This window comes from Chlorocebus sabaeus, chromosome 11 (genome assembly GCF_047675955.1).
Source record: "Chlorocebus sabaeus isolate Y175 chromosome 11, mChlSab1.0.hap1, whole genome shotgun sequence".
NCBI classification, from domain to species: Eukaryota; Metazoa; Chordata; class Mammalia; order Primates; family Cercopithecidae; genus Chlorocebus; species Chlorocebus sabaeus.
Window position 1 is genome coordinate 1,468,598 of NC_132914.1, and position 20,212 is coordinate 1,488,809.

Consider the following 20,212-nt stretch of genomic DNA (forward strand, 5'->3'; position numbering starts at 1 on the left):
TCACTCAGGCTAGAGTGCAGTGGCATGATCATAGTTCACTGCAGCCTCACACTCTTGGACTTAAGCAATTCTCCTGCCTCAGCCTCTGGAGTAGCTGGGACTAGAGGGGTGTGCCACCACACCTGGCTAATTTTTTTTTTTTTTCTTATTTTAAGTAGAGACTGAGTCTTGCTATGTTGCCCAGGCTGGACTTGAACTCTGGGCCTCAAGCAGTCCTTCTGCCTTGGCCTCCAAAATGCATGGATTATACTTTACATTACTTACTACAACTTTTTATTTCTGCTGAATGTCAAAAGATGTGTTATAATACAAGTACAGTAATTTTAATTATAGTAATTGCTGTACACAGAACTGAAATTAGGTAAATTCCAGCCACAACAAGAACCTTTAAAACGTATAGAAGCCTAGTCTTAGCTGATTTGACTGTTGGTGATTTGGGGATTAAAAAAAGCTTTCTCTTGAAAGCCTACCCATCTTTTAAGGGTCAGATGCTTTCTCTTATGAAGCTGCTTAAATCCTCACAGTTGGAATTAATCATACCTTCCGTTGTAATTTCATTCGTTTGTGTCTGCATTGATTTTGGGATTTATTTTATATTACTTTGTATTATATACTACTTGTGTGCTGGTTCCTCCACATACTTGAGCTTGGGAATCATGTCTTGGTATTTTACATATAGTTGGTACTTCATAAATGTTTATAGATTTTAATTGTATCTACAGATGTCAAGAACTTTCAGTCACATGCATCTTAGCCTGGTCTCTTAGTCTATTTGGGCTGTTATGGTAAAATACTGTAAACTGGCTAGCTTATAAACAATAGAAATGTATTTCTCACCGTTCTGTGCCTGGAAAGTCCAAAATCAAGGAAGCAGTGGATCTGGTGTCTGGTACAGGCGCACTTTCTGGTTCATAGGTAGCACCTTCTTGTTGTGTCCTCACATAGTGGAAGGGGCAAGGCAGCTCTCCGCAGTCTCTTTCATAAGGGCATTAATGCCATTCTTGAGGGCTCTGCTGTCATGACCTAATGACCTCCCAAAAGCTCCACCTCCTAATACCATCACATTGGTGATTAGATTTCAACATACGAATTTTTTGGGGGCACACAAAATTCAGATTCTGATTCTGATCTGATCTGATTCAGATCATTGCACCTGGCATTTGGAGCCTCCTATGAAACCAAGCTCTCTGTTTTTAACCTCACCTTTAGGTCGGATGCATGGCTTCTCTGTTTTACACGAGCTGACAGTGTTGGTGTTCTTTGGATATAACACGTTGTTTTCCTAATGTATACTCTTCTACTTATGCAGAATCTTTTTCCTGTGGGTTTCCAGTTTTACTACATAAAGATTCTGCCTGAAAATTAACTTTTGTTGATGAACTCTACCTGGACTTGTTACTGTCTTACCCATTGTTCCTTAGCCTGTATGTTTAATCGTGCTTTATTGTTTACATACTTTTCAATACATTGTTTTATAATTGCCCATGTGACTTAACCAATTTAATTTTCCCTTCTCAACTAGTTTATGTCTGCCTTAAGTGAAGAATTGCTTTAAAGTTTCTTTTTAGTTTTTCTTAAACATTGTTTTATATAGGTTCATTAATTATAGCTGTACTTATTGAGTTATAAATAATAAAATTTAAATTAGGTATAATTTTTTTGAAATGGAATGATATTCAGTTCAGCATCCTAATAAATATTCTCTAAAATTCCGTAGGCTATCCTTTAAGAGCCTTGTATGTTTTAACACGGGAAATGCCATCTTCCCTTAGTTGAGAATATTAATTCTTTGAGCAGTAACGCTCAGATATACCTTTCAGCAAGGCTGTAAGTTTTAGTCACATCCTAATAATACAAAGTAGAGTGGACTGAAAGGAGGCTCCTATCAATAGTGGCTTGGGGCTTTGTTTTTCTTTATAACAAAGATAAGTATCTGAATTTAACCTTGAAAGAGGTTGTTGTGAGATTAATGGAACTGCTGAAAGAACGCTGTGGTGCTGAGTCAGCTCTCCCAAGACCAATGAATATTAAGAATAAAGTTCAAAGAGAGTGAAAACAATGGAAATAGAGACGGGGAAAATCAGCTTTACATATATTTAAGCATATTCTCTTCTTAGATATATAGTCAATGAAACATTTGTGTTTTTCTCTGTAATTTGATTTAACTCTGTCTACAAAAACAGTTTCTTCATTTTGATAAGAGATTTTTTTCCTTTCTGAGATGAACACTTCTTATACTTCATTTTTAGATTTGCCAGGAGGATAAATATTTAAGAAAGCCTTTTATAAAAATTAAGATTGTCTGACATCTTTTTAGAAATACTGTTTCTAGAACTAGTATGTGATTTGTCACATGCTGGGTACATCTAATTTATTAATGTTCTTGTTTTTGCAAAAATAAATTTTGATTTCCTGTTTCTAGAACTTCTCCTTCACCTATTTAAATGTTTAACCCTGTATCATTTCTTCCTTTTTAATAAAATTTTTTTCTTAAACAGGGCTTTTTCTGTATAGAATATTGTCCTCGGTGAGTTTTTATGGTGTTCTTAATGAATGTTAGAGTAACAGATCACAATGGAAAAGTATGCATATAAATCAACATCTGTTTTTACATCCCTGTGGATAGTTGCTGAAATTACGCATGAAAATTCCCTTTTACTGCAGGTGAAGCATCTATACAAATTGTGTGCAGCTTTTAAAAACTCCTATCTCAAACTGGGCCATTTTTTACCATTTAGAAAAAAAGCAAAAACACGGCTTAACATTATTTTTTAAAATTCTGCAGTGTTTGAAATGGACTCTATAGTACTTTTCCTTCTGACCATGTCAGTTCAATTTAATAGCAGCGAAAGTTATTGAAAGACTGTTTATTGATAGGACTAACGTGCTCTCCATAAAATGATGAATAAAATTACATTAGGCACTAAAATTATCAAAAAGCGCACTACTATGTTCTCAGCGAAATGAATGGTTTTCTCCTTTCCTTTGTGTTGTGTGAGCTCTTCTTGGTTTGCATTTGGAAGCAAAAGTCTCCAATGAGATTCTTTTTCTCTTAAATTTTATTTTTAATTATAAGGGATACGTAATAGTTACACATATTTGCAAAGTACACGTGATGTTTTGATACAAGCTTGCAATGTGTAATGACCAGATCAGGGTAATTAGGGCACTCATCACCTCAAGCATTTATCATTTCTCTGTGTTAGGAACATTATAATTCTGTTCTTTTAGGTATTTTAACATGTACAACAAAGTGTTGTTAATTATAGTTGCCTTATTATGCCACTGAATACTAATCCTTTTATTTTTTGAGAGAACAGAAGCAGGTATGTAAATAGTCCGTTTTCGAAGACTTCAGAGGCAAAAGTCAGCCTCTTACGGACTACATCAGTGTCTGTTATTTTAGGAAAAGTTATTTTTGGGAATTTTTGGTAAAGACTTTGAAAACGTATGCTTGTTCTTTTTATAAGCATTACAGATCAAAGATTTGTAGTGTCCTAGGGTTAGGTAAACCACATGTCCTCGCCCAGGTTTCTCATACTCGGCTACCATGACTTTCAAGATGAGAACCTTCCCAGTCTATGTGGGATATTTGTGCTGTATGTCCTGTAAAATTCGTTGATCTAAAGCATCGTTTTTATATGTGTACTTTCCTGTTTATTGAATGAAATACATCTGCTTTTGTTTTGACTTTGGTTTTTGACAATTGAGGTTGTAACAGAGCAGCACTCTAACTGAGGGGAGATATTTGAGGAGTTTTAAAGAGAAGGAGGGAGAGAATATTTTTAAATTTTAACCCACAGTATTGCCTTAAAGTAGTTGGTATGTAACCAGATTCCGTCTCTGTGTTATGCTAGCTTTCACTTCATCAATGCATATATGGCTTCAGTATTTTTCCCACAAAGCATCTGAGAAGTTGGTAAATGAATTCTGACATGTTGAATGATTTTAATGAAATCTTCTGGATGTGTATATATGCTTAGGGGATGGGGAAGAGGGAGGCAGAATAAGCAGTGGGGTTGAGGGTAATAAAGAATTACTGTCTCTTTACATTAAGGATAATGGATAGCAGTTAACATTAATATCTTTCAGAACAGGTTAAAGTCTCTGGTAAGTGGTGTTTACTTCCAAGGCAGCAGCTCTTATTATTAATTCAAAGAAATGACTTCCATTACCATGTCAGAATGAGAGTTGGGAGAGGGAGGAGAGAATGTGGGAGATTGTTGCTTTGGGTAATCTCTGTGAAATCTGAATTGGCCTCCTTTCTACTGCAGAAAAAGGCAAAAGCATAGTGAGATCTACCGTTATCAAGTAACTAATTTTTATGTTACTATACAGCCTTATTAACAGTTTCTGAGGGAACAACAAATTAAATTTTAATTGTGGTTTCTCCTTTGCCTTTGCTTTTCGAATTGAACGTTTGATTGGAAAGAAAGACAGTTAGCCGGGCGCAGTGGCTCACACCTGTAATCCCAGCACTTTGGGAGGCCAAGGCGGGCAGATCACCTGAGGTCAGGAGTTCAAGACCAGCCTGACCAACATGGAGAAACCCCATCTCTACAAAAAATACAAAATTAGCCGGGCGTGGCGGTGCCTGCCTGTAATCCCAGCTACTCTGGAGGCCGAGGCAGGAGAATCGCTTGAACCTGGGAGGCGGAGGTTGCGGTGAGCCGAGATCGAGCCATTGCACTCCAGCCTGGGCAACAAGAGCGAAACTCCATCTAAAAAAAATTTTTTAAGAAGGCAGCGGAGGCTAGAGTCTTACAGCTGCAGTGCTGTGTAGTTTGGTGTTGACAGAGCTGACGCCAAGAAGTAAAGTTCTGAGATGTATTGGGAGTGGTATCGTGAGAGTTGCTGTAGAGTCCAGCCTCTCCCGGTTAATCTGCCTGAGTGAAGCTGTAGTTAGGCTGCCCCAACTTCTGCCCTCGTCTCTTTGAATATAGGAGTCTTCTTATTTGAGGAGATGAGGAATTCTTTGAAAGGTCTTCCTTCTTCTCCCTCTACCAGACCCCTCAAAGTAGTCACACAGACCTCCTGCTGTGAACCCTATACTCTGAGGGAAGAATTCTTATTTGATTTCAGCAAATATATGAAGTTGGCAAAAGTAGGCTTCAGTTACATAATCTAGTGGTGGGAAAAATGGTCTGGGTTCGTTTTGTTAAGTGCAAATGTGATTAATAGCAGTTGAAGTAAAACTCTAAAGATACTGCTTTCATTTTAGGTGATATGAAATATTTAAAATGATAAAGCCTGTTCCTTTACTGTCTCTAGATAGCTATTAAGTGAGATGTCTGTGACACACTGTACATTTCTAGATTTTGGGTTGCCTGAATTGTTTAAGCAGAGTGAAATAACCAAGGTAGGGTAGGTGAATGAAATAAAACTCTCTCTCTACTTAGTCTTATTCCCCCAGGCTGCCAATTTAATGCATTTTTCTAATTAATGAGTGCTATAAAATGGCTTATCTACAAACAGTACGTGCATTAATGGCAAAAACCACAATTAATTTGGCACCAACCTAATAATTCCCCTTTGAAATTTTTAAAATTTTATATTTATTTTATTTTATTTTATATATTTTTTTGAGCCAGAGTCTTACTCCCTCTCCCAGGCTGGAGTGCAGTGGCATAATCTTGGCTCACTACAACCACTGTCTCCCCAGTTCAGGCAGTTCTCCCTGCTTCAGCCTCCCGAGTGGCTGAGATTACAGGTGTGCACCACCACCCTGGATAATTTTTGTATTTTTAGTAGAGATGGGGTTTCACCATGTTGGCCAGGCTGGTCTTGAACTCCTGACCTCAGGTGATCCACCTGCCTCAGCTTCCCAAAGTGATGGGATTACAGGCTTTATTTTTAATTGACAAGTAATAATTGTACATATGTATGGTGATGTTTGGATACATATATGCAATGTGGAATGATGAAATCAGGCTAATTAACATATCCATCATCTCACATACTTATCGTTTCTTTGTGGTGAAAGTATCTCAAATCTACTTTTTTTTTTTTTTTAATACTTTTAAGTTCTGGGTTCCGTGTGCAGAATGTGCAGGTTTGTTACGTAGGTAGACACGTGCCACGGTGATTTGCTGCGCCAGTCAACCCATTACCTACATGAGGTATTTCTCCTAATGTTATCCCTTCCCTAGCCCCACACCCCACCAACCGGCCCCAGTGTGTGATGTTCTCCTCCCTGTGTCCATGTGTTCTGATTGTTCAGCTCCCACTTATGAGTGAGAACATGTGGTGTTTGGTTTTCTGTTCTTGTGTTAGTTTACTGAGAATTATGTTCCAGGACATGTTTTCATCCATGTCCCTGCAAAGGACATGAACTCATCCTTTTTTATGGCTGCATAGTATTCCATGGTGTATATGTGCCACATTTTCTTAATCCAGTCTATCATTGACGGGCATTTGGGTTGGTTCTAAGTCTTTGCTATTGTGAATAGTGCCGCAGTAAACATACGTGTGCATGTGTCTTTATCATAGAATGATTTATAATCCTTTGGGTATATACCCAGTAATGGGATTGCAAGGTCAAATGGTGTTTCTAGTTCTAGATCCTTGAGGAATCACCACACTGTCTTCCACAATGGTTGAACTAATTTACACTGCCAACAGTGTAAAAGGGTTCCTGTTTTTCCACAACCTCTTCAGCATCTGTTGTTTCCTGAGTTTGTTTTTTTTTTTTTTGGTTTGGTTTTGTTTTGTTTTTTGAGACGGAGTCTCACTCTGTCGCCCAGGCTGGAGTGCAGTGGCTCAATCTCGGCTCACTGCAAGCTCCACCTCCCAGGTTCACGCCATTTTCTCCCGCCTCAGCCTCCTGAGTAGCTGGGACTACAGGCGCTCGCCACCAGGCCCGGCTAATTTTTTTTTGTATTTTTTTTTTTAGTAGAGACAGGGTTTCACCATGTTAGCCAGGATGGTCTCAATCTCCTGACCTCGTGATCCACCCACCTCAGCCTCCCAAAGTGCTGGGATTACAGGTGTGAGTTTAATGATCACCATTCTAACTGGCATGAGATGGTATCTCATTGTGGTTTTGATTTACATTTCTCTAATGACCAGTGATGATGAGCATTTTTTCATATGTCTGTTGGCTACGTAAATGTCTTCTTTTGAGAAGTGCCTGTTCATATCCTTTGCCCATTTTTTGATGGGGTTTGCTTTTTTCTTGCAAATTTGTTTGAGTTCTTTGTAGATTCTGGATATTAGCCCTTGGTCAGATGGATAGATTGCAAAAATTTTCTCCCATTCTGTAGGTTGCCTGTTCACTCTGATGAAATCTACTTCTTCAAAAACAATTTTGAAATACACAGTTATAATTTAAAATTAGACTGTGTTTTTGGCTTTTTTTTTTTTTTTTTTTAACTTTTTCCCGTGTCTACTTTAAGACTAGAATCAGTTATAATGAAAATTCATGAGGAAACAGGAGTTGAAGGAGTGTCTTTATTCATTGGGAAAAACAGACTCTGAGTATTTCATTCTCATATTTCTTTAAAAAAAAAAAAAAAAAGTTGATTCCCAACAGTCAAATGTAAGGATTCACTCAAATGTGATGACTAAGCTTATTCATAAACCTCCATTGTATATCTCTTAAAACATTTGCCCAATTTTTTTTCAGTTGAACTTTGATGATTGGCCTATCGCTGAGTAATCTTGGTGTTGAACTATTTATGAATATGTTGAATTACTCTAATTTGTAATCATAGTCACAAGAAAATATCTTATTAGAATTCAGTTCATTCGCAGAGTTTATTCCGAATAATTCCTGATATAATGCGTGTTTTGCTGGTTTCACATTCAGTGAAATGCTGAGCCATACCTCAATTCTGTGGTCTCCTTAATATCTGCCTTTAGATTTTAGGTATGTTTGGGTTCCATTTTAATACAGTCTCATACCGGCAGCTGTGTTTTTGTAGTAGAGGTCCTGTTAGCCTAACAGGCATTTGTCTTTGAGAAGGAATTTGGTCTTCATCGGTAATCCAGTTTTGTTATACTGGAGCTACATCCTCAGGTTGTATGACACCCTCCTTCCGTTTGACTCGAAGTCATCCTTTACCTCCTGGTGTTCATGCCCTTGTGTAGTCCTCTCCCACACCCTGTCAGGACTGGTCTTATGAACTGTGCAAGAAGGCAGAAGTGATGGCGCCAACTTCTGAAGCTAGATCCAAAAGACCCTGGTGCAACTGCCTTGCACTCCCGAATCACTGGCCCTGGGGAAGGCCAGCCTCTGTGTTGTAATGACACTCAGGCAGCCCCGCGGAGAGGAACAGAGGCCTCTTGCCAATGGCTGCACCACCTTGCCAGCCGTCTAAGTGGAAGCAAAGGACTGAAGCCTGGTTGACATCTTGGCTACGACCTCATAAGAGACCCTGACACCAGAACTGTTCGGCTGCTTTTGAGTTCTTGACCCGCACAATCTGTGTGAGATAATCAGTATTCACTGTTGTCTTATGCTGCTCAGTTTTGAAGTAACTCATTAATACAACAATAAACAATGATTGCAAGTATTTTATATTTTTAGTATTAAGGTGCTCTACCATAGTGTGATTTTACCCCCTAAATCCAGTTTGGTTTTCTCTGTTAGAGTAGTAAACGCTATTTTAAATTGTTTTATTAATATTATCACCATGGTAATTATCAGGGTTGGGTACTGTTGGAGCTTTTGTTGGTGTTTATCACCTATATAACTCCTATTTGTCTGCTGATAGCCTGTTGAGCTGGGAAAAGAGTTAAAAATGTATGTAAAACATGATGTGTCATATAGCCTTTTATAGATTTATTTCATATGTAAAAACTGCTCTAACTACTGCCACATTCTCCAGTAGAAATATAATGTGAGCCCCATGTATAATTTTGAATTTTCCAATAGTCTCATTTAAAAAACTAAAAGGAAACAGATGATATTAATTTTAATAATGTTTTCTTTAATCAAATATATCCAAAATATTATTTCAGCATATAATCAATATGAAAATTCTTAAGGAAGTGTTGTACCTTCTTTTGTTTAAGACTAAGTTTTTGACATTTAGTGTGTGTTTATAGCACATCTCAATTTGGACTAGCCACGTTCAGTGGCTCAGTAGCTACTTGTTGCTAGTGGCTCCTGCATTGGACAGTACAAATAGTATATTAACTAAAGAAGAACCTTTTCTTCTAAGCTAGCAGCAGATTAAGAATGCCTATAAACAACAGATATGATTTTCACAAATTAAATGTGGCATGTCCTACCTTAATCTCTAGCTACATTTAGTTCCAGTAAGTCAACTTCCTCATTTCCAGATGCTTCAGATCCTTCAAACCTAAGGAATATAGGGAGAGGAGGAGTTAGGGATAGTAGATAGTATATGTAGATTCCTTCAGCATTACAGACTCGGAATGGCTTTTACTGTCTTATAGTTTATCATGAAGGTTGGTGAATGTGGACTTTTTGAAGGAGAAAATATACTTTACTATGTGAAGCATATATTCCAAGCCTCGGGCCACACGTGGTATGATCCCTCTTGCACTTGAGCCACCAGGAAGCACTTTCCAGGGGTTTTAGCACATCCCCTTACTTCATCCGATGTGGTCCTGAGACAGAAGTATGTGAAGTCTGTTGCATTTCATACCTTCTCAAGTCTAATATGACATCTTATTGTCTCACTCAGTTTCAGGGAAGCTGGTGATAACTGTCACTTCTTCAACTCAAAGTCTGGCATTGACAGATTAGAGATTTTTCTTTTTAAGTTTGAGATTTATCTTCAGAATTTATGGAAGAACTTATTGTGATAATATTGTCCCTTTTTAAAAATGTTCTTGTTTAGACTATCCCATGGTTATCAAAAGACTTGAAAGGAATTTCTCATAATTCTGACCCACTTCTGTAAAATATTGCTATGAAGAAATTCATAGGACTTTTGAATAAAAAGCTGAAGAACACAGTGATGTATAATCCATACGTGTTTTGTTCTCTTTACCTTTCTTTTGATCATGAGCACTGCCTGAAGATGTGTTTGCCTGGTCTGCTTTTCTCTTTTCACAGTAAACGGTTAACTTACATATTGAGAGTATCTGCTACCTAAACAATGACACTTGTAACTATTTCCAGAAGGTCTCTTTATATCCTTACTGATTTCTTTGCAGTGCAAGATGCTCTTTTAAGATATTTTTCAATTTGCTTTTGATTTTATATCAGGACAATATATATTTTATATTATTTACACAAATAATCCTTACATGTCTTAGAATAATAGTCACTTCTGGTATCCTTGTGTAACTCTGATTCCTCTTCCTCTGAGATGGCCACTTTCATCTCTTTTGGTGGTTTCTACTGTCGTTCATTTTTATCTTTCCAAATGGCATTTTTATATTATTGTTCTCTTGTTTTTCTTATTTGGGCATCATCTGTTGACTTCTTATCACAGATGATGAGGAATTCGTGTTTTTACACAGACCAACACACACTTCCTTCTTTCTATCCTCCCAACATAATTATCTCCAGGTCGACATTGTTAAGACTGAGGCACATCGTATATTATGATTTACATTTTGGGTTTTCCTAGTGTACCTTAGTTTTCCTTTTTGTTTTTCCTCTCTTGGGTATCTGTTCCCAGATTCCTTTCTACACCCGTAAAATTCCTCTCAGTATCATTACTACTGTGAAGTACATCAGCCCTTATTAATTGCCCTCAGATAATCTGTACATCTGCTTTTTTTCTTGGAAAAATTCATTTCCTTGCTCTGCTGTAATGTGTACTTAGACTCTAAGTTGTGTCATCCTTATGGTTCCCTTCACCACTCACCTGTGATAGAGCTCCTGTTCTCTGGATCCCACATCTTCTTTCCAGGTTTACCTCTTCGTTTTAGTAGAGTATACCCTAGTAGCTTCCTGAGAGAGTCGTTGAGTGAGGTCCTTTTGGGGGGGGGGGGGATTTTGCATTCAACTCCCATATATGATTGGTAGTTTAGATACAGAAGTCTAGATTGGTAATCATTTTTTTCCCCCTTAGAGTTTTAAAAGAATTACTCAAATTGTCTTCTAGTTTCCTGTATTGCCTTTAAAAACTCCAATGTCTTCTGATTTTTTGATTCGACAAGTGATCGTTTTTGGCCTTTCCAAAAGTTTTCAAGATGTTTTCTTTCCTCTAGTATTCTAAACTTTAAAAAAAGAGTATTCATATTATCATCTAAGCACCAAACGATGGATTTAGTCTTTTCGCAAGAGCAAGGCAAGAAAGAATGATTATAAATATTACCTAGTGCTATTGCTACCCTGGTATTTGTAGGACTCAAAGGCTTTCCTGTTTATTTCTCACACTGGCTCAACATTTTATTAAATAGGAGATTCAGGCTGTGGTTCAACACAAGAGAAACTTCCTTGGTTTATTTTAGCAGATCTCTCAAGATTCCAAAACTAAAATTGGTGCCAGATTTTACCCACTCGATAGATTAAGTAGTTCTGGACTTTGTAAATGAAGGTGAGAGAGGTATTTGCTGTCTTCATTCTCTTGCATTATACTATCCTAGTTTGATCCAGTTGCCTTAGACTAAGCAAATGATTCCATACTCAGCTTTACATTGAAATGTAACTTATAATATCACCTAAATATTACTTATCAGCCGTTTCCTTTTATTTGTAGTGTCACTTGGCTTTTGTTTTTCATCCTTATTATTAAGAAAGATTTTGAACCAGGCTTTGCCATTAATTCCAGAAATCCTTTTTTAAATAAAGCCGTGAACACTGAGCTCGTGTGCAGACTCTGGTTTCACTGCTGGTTTCCGATAAAGTTATGAAATGAGTTTCACAATGAAATATTGTGAAAACTTGATTCTTTGCATTATGACAAATTACTCACCATTTTCTCCCTAAAAGTTTTTTATTGATACAGCCACAAAGCTATTTTTACCCCACGCAGATGTACAAGTAAAGTTGTTTGCTTGAAATAGATTCCTAGGAAGTTATTTGGAATTAACTGTTTGAGCCTCAATTTAGATAACAGAAGCCTCTCAGGAGACTTCCAACAAACAGTTTAAGAGTGGGATAGGATAGACTGCACGAAGACATAATACTGAGTTTTCCACAAGTAGCTAATGAGAAACATTTTCAACTTTATGTGTTAATAATGTTTCTTCATGCTTCTTTATACTTACAGCAATCTGTATTTTAGAATCCCGTATTACTACAAATATGGTCATTCTCATTCATTAGAGGGTTTGAGAAGACTGAACTAATCATTGCATCCATCTCTTACTTCATAATCCTTCTTTTATGTTTCGTTTTCTTTGATTCTGAAGAAGCCACCTTGGCCTTTGTTTTGACTGGCATCATTCCTTGTCTCTCTGCATGACATTCCTTTAAAAACCTCCGCTGTACTCCGCTGTTCATGGCAAGTCAACAGAGGGAACAAAGATTTCAACAGAGAGCGTTTTTTTTGTTTTGTTTTGTTTTGTTTTGTTTGATACAGCTAAACTGCCCTGCATAAAACAGAACCTTACTTACTGGAATAGATCACAGTATTTTATAACTGTGAAGAACCACAGTTCTCTGAGAAGAATGAAAACTTTTCTCTTAACATGAATATAACGTACATCACCAAAATGTGAAGTTTTTCCTAAATCTCATTTTGTAACGTTTAGAAAAATGAGAGAGCAAAAGATTTATCAACTGTTTATTAAGAAGAATGTGAAATAATAGATGCTGTTCTTCCAAAATGGGGAGAAAAATCTGACTTATCTTTGACGGATTTCAAGTTCTAGATTTTTGAAGGTAAAGTTGTCAAAAAGGCCTTACAAAAGTGGACTGCAGTATAATTGAGTTTCTTAGATAAAAGAAAAAATTCTTGGATATCTTTTCCTGATATGAGTGTTCTGAAAATTAGAAAATGGTTTAGCAAGTCTTGTTCTTTTGTTTTATATATTTTTAAAAGGAAGCACTTTATTCTTAATCCTCTAGTTTCATAAGAAGTTGAAGAAGGAAGTGCTTCCAATAACCTGATGACTCAGTTCTCCATCCTACTTGAACTCTTCTTAACATCTCTCCTGTCTTACATGAAGTCAGCGTTCTGTAAGATTCTGTTTGACTTTCCGAGAGATCAACATCCGCCTCTCCAGAAGCTGCGTTTTAAACTTGTGTAGAACATCAGGGCTGGGGATTGCTTGGTCGGCTAATAAAATGGCTCATTCTTAGCCAGACCAGTCACTTACATCCCGTTGTCATTTTTGGTTTTCTCGTATGAGATTATGAGAAAACCACACATTCTTGAAATATGAGGATGCGTCACTTGCTTTTTAATGTCTCTTAAGAAATTGTTTGCCAACAATTGTCTATGAAGAATATAATCTGAAAGATCATGCTGTTTACTGCACTTTTCTCATCTCGGCTTCACTGCAGGAAAAGAGAATGTTTTGATATTCAATCTAATTATCATTTCATCAAAGCTGGCTTCATGCTTAGAGAGTAGTTCGAAAACAACTTTGTACTTTTAAATAATCAAGCCCTTGCCACCTCTGCTGTCTAACACAGTTTTATTCTCTGTTACAGAGAGCAAATTCCTCACATTTATCTTGCTTGACTAACTTGACGCTTGGCTCTTAATAATATACTACTTCAGCCTCCTTTACTTCTTTTCTTTCCTTGCTTTCTTTATTGTCTCCTCTGTGACGATATCTTGTTGGATTTGCTTCTGATGGGAAGGACATTGAATAAGTAAACAGCCCTTCCTTAAAGGGTTAAGTAATTAATCTACTTCACCTAGTCTTCCATCATTTTCTAGGACAGTCTCCGTAAGAAGGATGACAGGATTGAAGAGCTGGAAGAAGCACTAAGAGAAAGTGTACAGATAACTGCAGAGCGGGAAATGGTGCTAGCACAAGAGGAATCAGCCAGGACCAATGCTGAAAAACAGGTCTGCTATTTTATACAGTTCCAAGCAATGTTGCTGGTTAACCAAAAGGTAAAACACAACCAGTATAGTTTAGGTAAACTACACATATTGTATGTTTATAGGGTTTCAAAAGCACTTCATAGAGTGTAAGTCCCAAGGAGTTCCTTCACAGCGGTATTAGATACAAGGATATGGTTTCTTTTGTGTCAAGTATAGAAAGAAAGACCAACTTTATTAGCAAAGCTGAGAGAGAATTGAACATTTCGCATAATGAGTGCCTTTCAGTACCCTGTTCCTAGATAAATGCCTTGTCTGCTGTTTCTTAAATAAGAATTGAAATAAAGTTGTATGAGAATTGACGCATGTTAACACAGCAGTCTCTACATTAATAACTTAGGTCTGATCCCATATATATTTATGTAGCATGTGCTAATATATTGGATGAGATGAAATGGAGCTTATCTGTCTGCTACAAGACTGGGCACAACCCTGGCTTTTAAATGGAAAGAAAAACGCGAACTTTTTTTTTTTTTTTTGAGATGAAGTCTTGCTCTTGTCCCCCAGGCTGTAGTGCAATGGCACTATCTCAGCTCACTGCAACCTCCGCCTCCCAGGTTCAAGCGATTCCCCTGCCTCAGCCTCCCAAGTAGCTGGGATTGCAGACATCTGCCAGCACGCCCAGCTAACTTTTGTGTTTTTAGTAAAGTTGCGGTTTCACTGTGTTGGTCAAGCTGGTCTCGAACTCCTGACCTCAGGTGATCCACCCGCCCCGGCCTCCCTCCCAAAGTGCTGGGATTACAGGCATGAGCTACCGTGCCTGGCAAAAAAAAAAAAAAAGACACAAACATTTCTGACTGAAAAACGTTAATTCCAAATAGCTAATAGTTTATTCATTTCATACCCTGCCTCACTGAAGAGAAGAGTTGAGGTTGTAACAAGTTAAGGTTAATAGTGAGTGTGAAGGACATAGAAACCATACACTTGAGTCCTGGATAAGCCTGTCTCAGCCTCGGAGGGGCTTGCCGAAGAGTTCTGCTTGGCAGTTTGTGGTGCTTGTTTTACGTATTTCCTGCGTCTTTTAAGATCTCCGTACTCTTGCTTTTGACTTTCATTGACTTTTCATAAATAACTACAGATGGGAAGTGTGAATGGAAGAAATAGTTGTAACAAGTGAAGGTTATGATCCCAGCTCCCATTATGAGAATGTGATTTAAGATTTCAAATCTATCTGACACATAGGTTCATAGCACTTAATTTTGCAGTAATTGTTTCCTTTCCAGTTCTTAGTGGGAGAAATATAAACGTTAAAGAGGAAAAAAATGCTCAATGAGAGGGTGACAGGAATCCTTCTAGGAACCCCTTGGTCAGACCACTGGTGTTATTTTGAGTTAAGGTAGGTACAGTAAAGAAGGGCACGTTTCCAAGGCAGACATAGCGTGTTCCCCAGGGAGCCCCTTCATAGCTCTGTGGGATGCAAAGATATGGTTTCTTTAGTGTCAAGTGTAGAAAGACCAACTTCGTTAGCAAAGCTGAGAGATCATTGAACCTTTTGCAGAATGAGTGCCTTTCAGTACCCTGTTCCTAGATGAATACGTTGTCTACTCTTTCTTCGGATACGTTCCTAATGCACAGTCACCTGGAGCTTGGGTAGTGGAGAGCTCCAGAGAAGGGACGGTGACAGCCATTGTGTCACCCAAGGGTGGGGAGGAATTTTCTTTAATCTTGATTTTACCCTTTTTATATTCTCTCCTTTATTTTTCAAATAAAGATTTTTCTTCTGCTTTGGCCTCATTATTTATTGACAAGTATTAAACATCAGAGATCATGCGGAGACTTCGGCAATTAATAATAGATCATGTCACTATGGGTTACAGACTTCTGTTATGTGTTTTCCTTTTTGAGGCTGTTGTGTGAACTGATTATAATATGCTTTGGGGGTATGTTTTATTTATGGTTAATAGACTTTGCAGTTTTTAGGTTTACAGAAAAATTGAGCAGAAAGTACAAAGAGCTTCCATTTACTCCTTTCTCTACCTCAGTTTCCCCTATTGTTAACATATGGCATTAGTGTAGTATTTGTTAAAATTAATGAACCAGTTTTAATACATTATAACTGTGTGGTCCATAGCTTAGGGTTCACTTTTTGTGGCACACAGTCCCATGGGTTTTGCCAAATGTGTAGTGACCTGTATCTGCCATTACACTGTTATGCATAGTAGTTTCACTGCCCTGAAAGTATCATGCGCCCCCGATTTATTTCTCCCCTGTCTCCCCCGTCCCTGATCTTTTTACTGCCTCTGTAGTTTTGCCTTTTCCTTTACTGACAGTTGGAGTCATGTAGTATGTAGCATGTTCAGATTGGCTTCTTTCACTTAGCGTCTGCATTTAAGGTTCTTTTTGTGGTTCGATAGCTCATTTCTCTTTATCTCTGAGCAGTATTCCATTGTGTGGATGCGCCACAGTTTGCTCATTCCTTCAGCTGCTGAAGGACATCTAGGTGCCATTCAGTTTTTGGCACTTAGGAAGAAAGCTGCTGTAAACATTCACATGCAGACTTTGGTGTGGATATAAATTCTCAGCTCATTTGGGTAAATAACTGTGAGTGTGATTGCCGGATTCTGTGGTAAGATCACATGGTAAGAGTTTTGGAAAAAGCTGCCAGACTGTCTCCCAAAGTGGCTGTATATCTTTTGCTTTTAATTGCATGCTTTTTTTCCTTTTCTGCCTTTCTGCTACTCACTGCCTATCTGAAGCTGTTGCGTGAAATATTGCATGAGACCAGTTATTTGAACTTTAAGTGGTTCGAGGTATGAAGAAATTGCTTTTACGTTTACACTTCTGAAGCCTTACAACCTTCATCTACTGTCCTCTCCTCTCCCATTTATTATTATTATATTTATCTTTTCCTTTTTTTTTGGAAATGGAGTCTTGCTCTGTCACCCAGGCTGGAGTGTAATGGCGTGATCTCAGCTCACTGCAACCTCTGCCTCCTGGGTTCAAGTCATACTCCTGCCTCAGCCTCCCAAGTAGCTGGGACTACAGGCATGTGCCACCACACCCAGCTAATTTTTGTATTTTTAGTAGAGACGGGGTTTCACCATGTTGGCCAGGCTGGTCTTGAACTCCTGACCTCAAGTGATCCGCTCGCCTCGGCCTCCAAAAGTGCTGGGGTTACAGGCGTGAGCCACCGCGCCCAGCTCATCTGTTCCTGTCTTTTAGCTCCACTGTTAATTTTACTTATGTATGTTAATTATATGTACTGAGATAATCTACAGATGTTCTTTTGAAATGCCTTAAATGAGGCTTTTTTGTTTAGGAACATTATTCTTATTTTCTTTCTCAGATTCAAAAGTTACCTGTTTCTCACTTAAATTTAGCTTCTGGGAAAGAATGACTTTCTCTGATAAAAGTAGGGTATCTCCATCTCTTAATTCCTTCAAGAGCAAAGTAAAATTGTATGGGAGTCATAACTTTATTAAAATAAGATGTAGAACCTTCCAAAGTTTGAACAAGGAAGAACTCCCATAAGAAAACATGTCTTAATGCCTTTTCTTTATTCTCACAGGATCCCCTTACAGTTTATTTGTTCCTAATACATGCTGCCCCACACTGAGCCCATGCTAGAAATTTAGAGAAGTTGTGTGATGACCTAATGAAGGAAGGTGCCCCCTCACCTGTGCGAGCAAATTGAGAGATGAAGTGAATGATCCCCACAGGGGAAAACCCCACAGCTCCTTTACTTTTTCTTTGTCCCTTTCCACATGGGGATTCTGTTTTTGAAACCTTTCTCTGTTTAACTTTTGGTGGGTTTTGTGTTTTATTGAATGTGTCTGTTTTCTTAAACTGAGCGTAAACAAGGTCTCCTAAACAAGTCTCAGAATTGCCAAGGGCTGAAGAGCAGTATGCTTAGCTCAGCTATGATGTCATGAACTTTAAAATTTTTTAATTTTCTTTTAACATTTTAAAAGAATGATTTAAATATCTTCACTGGGCCGGGGTACAGTGGCTCATGCCTGTGATCCCAGCACTTTGGGAGGCAGAGGTTGGAGCACTGCTTGAAGCCAAGAGTTCGAGACCAGCTTGTACAACAATGTGAGGCCTCGTCTCGACCAAAAAAAAAAAAAAAATTGTAATTAGCCGGACATGATGGGGTATGCCTGTATTCCCAGCTGCTTGAGGGACTGAGATGAGAGGATCACCTGAGCCCAGGAGTTTGAGGCTGCAGTGAACCATGATTGTACCACTGCATCCTAGCCTGAGCAACAGAGTGAGGCCCTGTCTTTAAAAATAATGATAATAATGACATATTTGCACATATGAATTTGATTTTTCTTTTAAAAGCCCCATTTTTAACTGTGATACTCAGTGATAAGCAGTGATATTTTTTCAAATTGCCATTTTGACATTATTTGGCTTGTAAAGTATAAATTATATCTGTGGTTTGCTAGGTAATTATACTTTAATGTGCATTTTTAAGGATTACATTTTTTTTTTAATGTATAAAGTTCTTCATTGGCTGAAAATCTCCCCTGTCATTTATGCAGCAGTTATCACCAGAAGAGCCAAGTTCATTTTCAGAATGAACAGTTGCCACTACAGAAGCAAAACTGGTAGAGGAGTATGTCTGTAGAAGATGATGTGCAGTAATAGAACTATAGTTGTATTCCTTAGTCTTTCTTACTGCCTTTTTTACTTTTAGCAATTTCCAAAGTGTACAGTTTATTATTTACTTTTATAAACATAATTCTTTATTGGTCTGAATATTAAGTTATATTTCCCTCATTGTTTATTAAATGGCAGTGATGCTCTGAAAGTAAAATTATACTGTCACTTATGCCTTTTTTTCTGCTAATATTTAAAAAATATCTTGTGCTTTTCCAAATGCCGCATTAAGCACTGAAAATGAAAAGGTAATAGATACAGCCTCTGTCTTCAAGAAGCTTATCGTTTATTGGAAAGACTGAAGAATGAACTTATAATTATGGTTCTGTTTGATAACTACCATGATAGAGGTCTTAATACAAAGCTTTGAGAATAGAGGAAGGGGGCAAGCCTGAAATCCAAATTTGGGAGGTCTATAGGCTTCCTGGAGGAGGTGTTTATGTGTGAATTGAGTCTTAAAAAGAAAGAATTAGGCAAAGAAGTGAAAGATGTTCAACGTATTCCATGTAGAGGGAACAGAGGTGAAAGCTGGAAGCGTCTAGGAAACCAATTGTAGTTAGTAGCTACAGTCGAGTGTAAATAGGAATGGCAAGAACTATGTAAAGAAGAGAAAAAGATGAGAGAGTAAAAGAGATCATTTGTATAGGTGTGCACAGTCAGATCATGCTGAATGAAGCATGTTCAAGCTTACGTTCAAGGAAGTAGAGAACCTTTGAAGCAAAGAACAATATTTATTTTTAGTTTACTTGCTCATTCATTCATTCATTCAACAGATCTTTATTACTTACTCGGTGCTGTGGTAGTCCTGGATAATACATAGTGATAAACAAAGTAGCTTTAGTTTCTTGCCTGAGACCTTACAGTTCAGATGGGGACACAGACACTAACATTTAATTACTAGTTATGACAAAGGAACAGGTTTTCAGAAATACACAATCATTTCTTGAAAGTTGGAGGGTTAGCAGCTATTTTAGATTAAGTGCTCAGAGCGAGTCCTCTGTGAAAGTGGCTTTGTCCTGAGCCTGAAGGCTGAGAGGAAGCGCACCATGTGACCAGTGGGACAGAAGCAGCAGTTCTAATGGTAATACGGTGGAGAAGAGCTGAACATGTCTAAGGAAGACCAATGTGACTGGCAGGCAGGAACGGTGTAAGCTGTGCAGGGCTTTTATATGAGCCATGGCAGAAGTTTGTGCTTCGTAAGAGGGATGGAAGAGTTTTAAAGAGGGCATGACATCATCCGATTTATGTTTTTAAAAGATCATTCTGGGTATTGGGTGGAGGATGAATTGGGGGGCAGTAAGATTGGAAGGGGGAGGATCAGATGGGCGATTAAAGCAGCCCAGGCTGGAGATCTTCTAACTGAGGTGTGCCTACACCTGAGAGTGCATGAACACTTCCCCAAAAGGCACATGGGCACGGGCCCTCAGCCTCTAAACACATGTGTCCCTGAAACTGATCTACTCAAAAGGCACATGGACACGGGCCCTCAGCCTCTAAACACACGTGTCCCTGAAACTGATCCGCTCAAAAGGCACATGGACACGGGCCCTCAGCCTCTGAACACACGTGTCCCTGAAACTGATCCGCTCAAAAGGCACATGGACACGGGCCCTCAGCCTCTGAACACACGTGTCCCTGAAACTGATCCGCTCAAAAGGCACATGGACACGGGCCCTCAGCCT

The 20,212-nt window shown here is 38.3% G+C and overlaps 1 protein-coding gene across 14 annotated transcripts in view; it reads left to right on the top strand.

Moving 5' to 3' along the window:
- ERC1 (ELKS/RAB6-interacting/CAST family member 1) overlaps window positions 1-20,212 on the top strand; it is a 547,409-nt gene that overhangs the window by 265,516 nt on the left and 261,681 nt on the right. For 10 of the 14 annotated variants that reach the window (XM_073020334.1, XM_073020331.1, XM_073020337.1 and 7 more), the window contains one exon: window positions 13,758-13,889. The exons of the other annotated variants lie outside the window; for them this stretch is intronic. In XM_073020334.1, coding sequence (XP_072876435.1) covers window positions 13,758-13,889 — 132 coding nt within the window. The remainder of the gene's footprint in view (window positions 1-13,757; window positions 13,890-20,212) is intronic. 14 annotated transcript variants of the gene reach the window in all.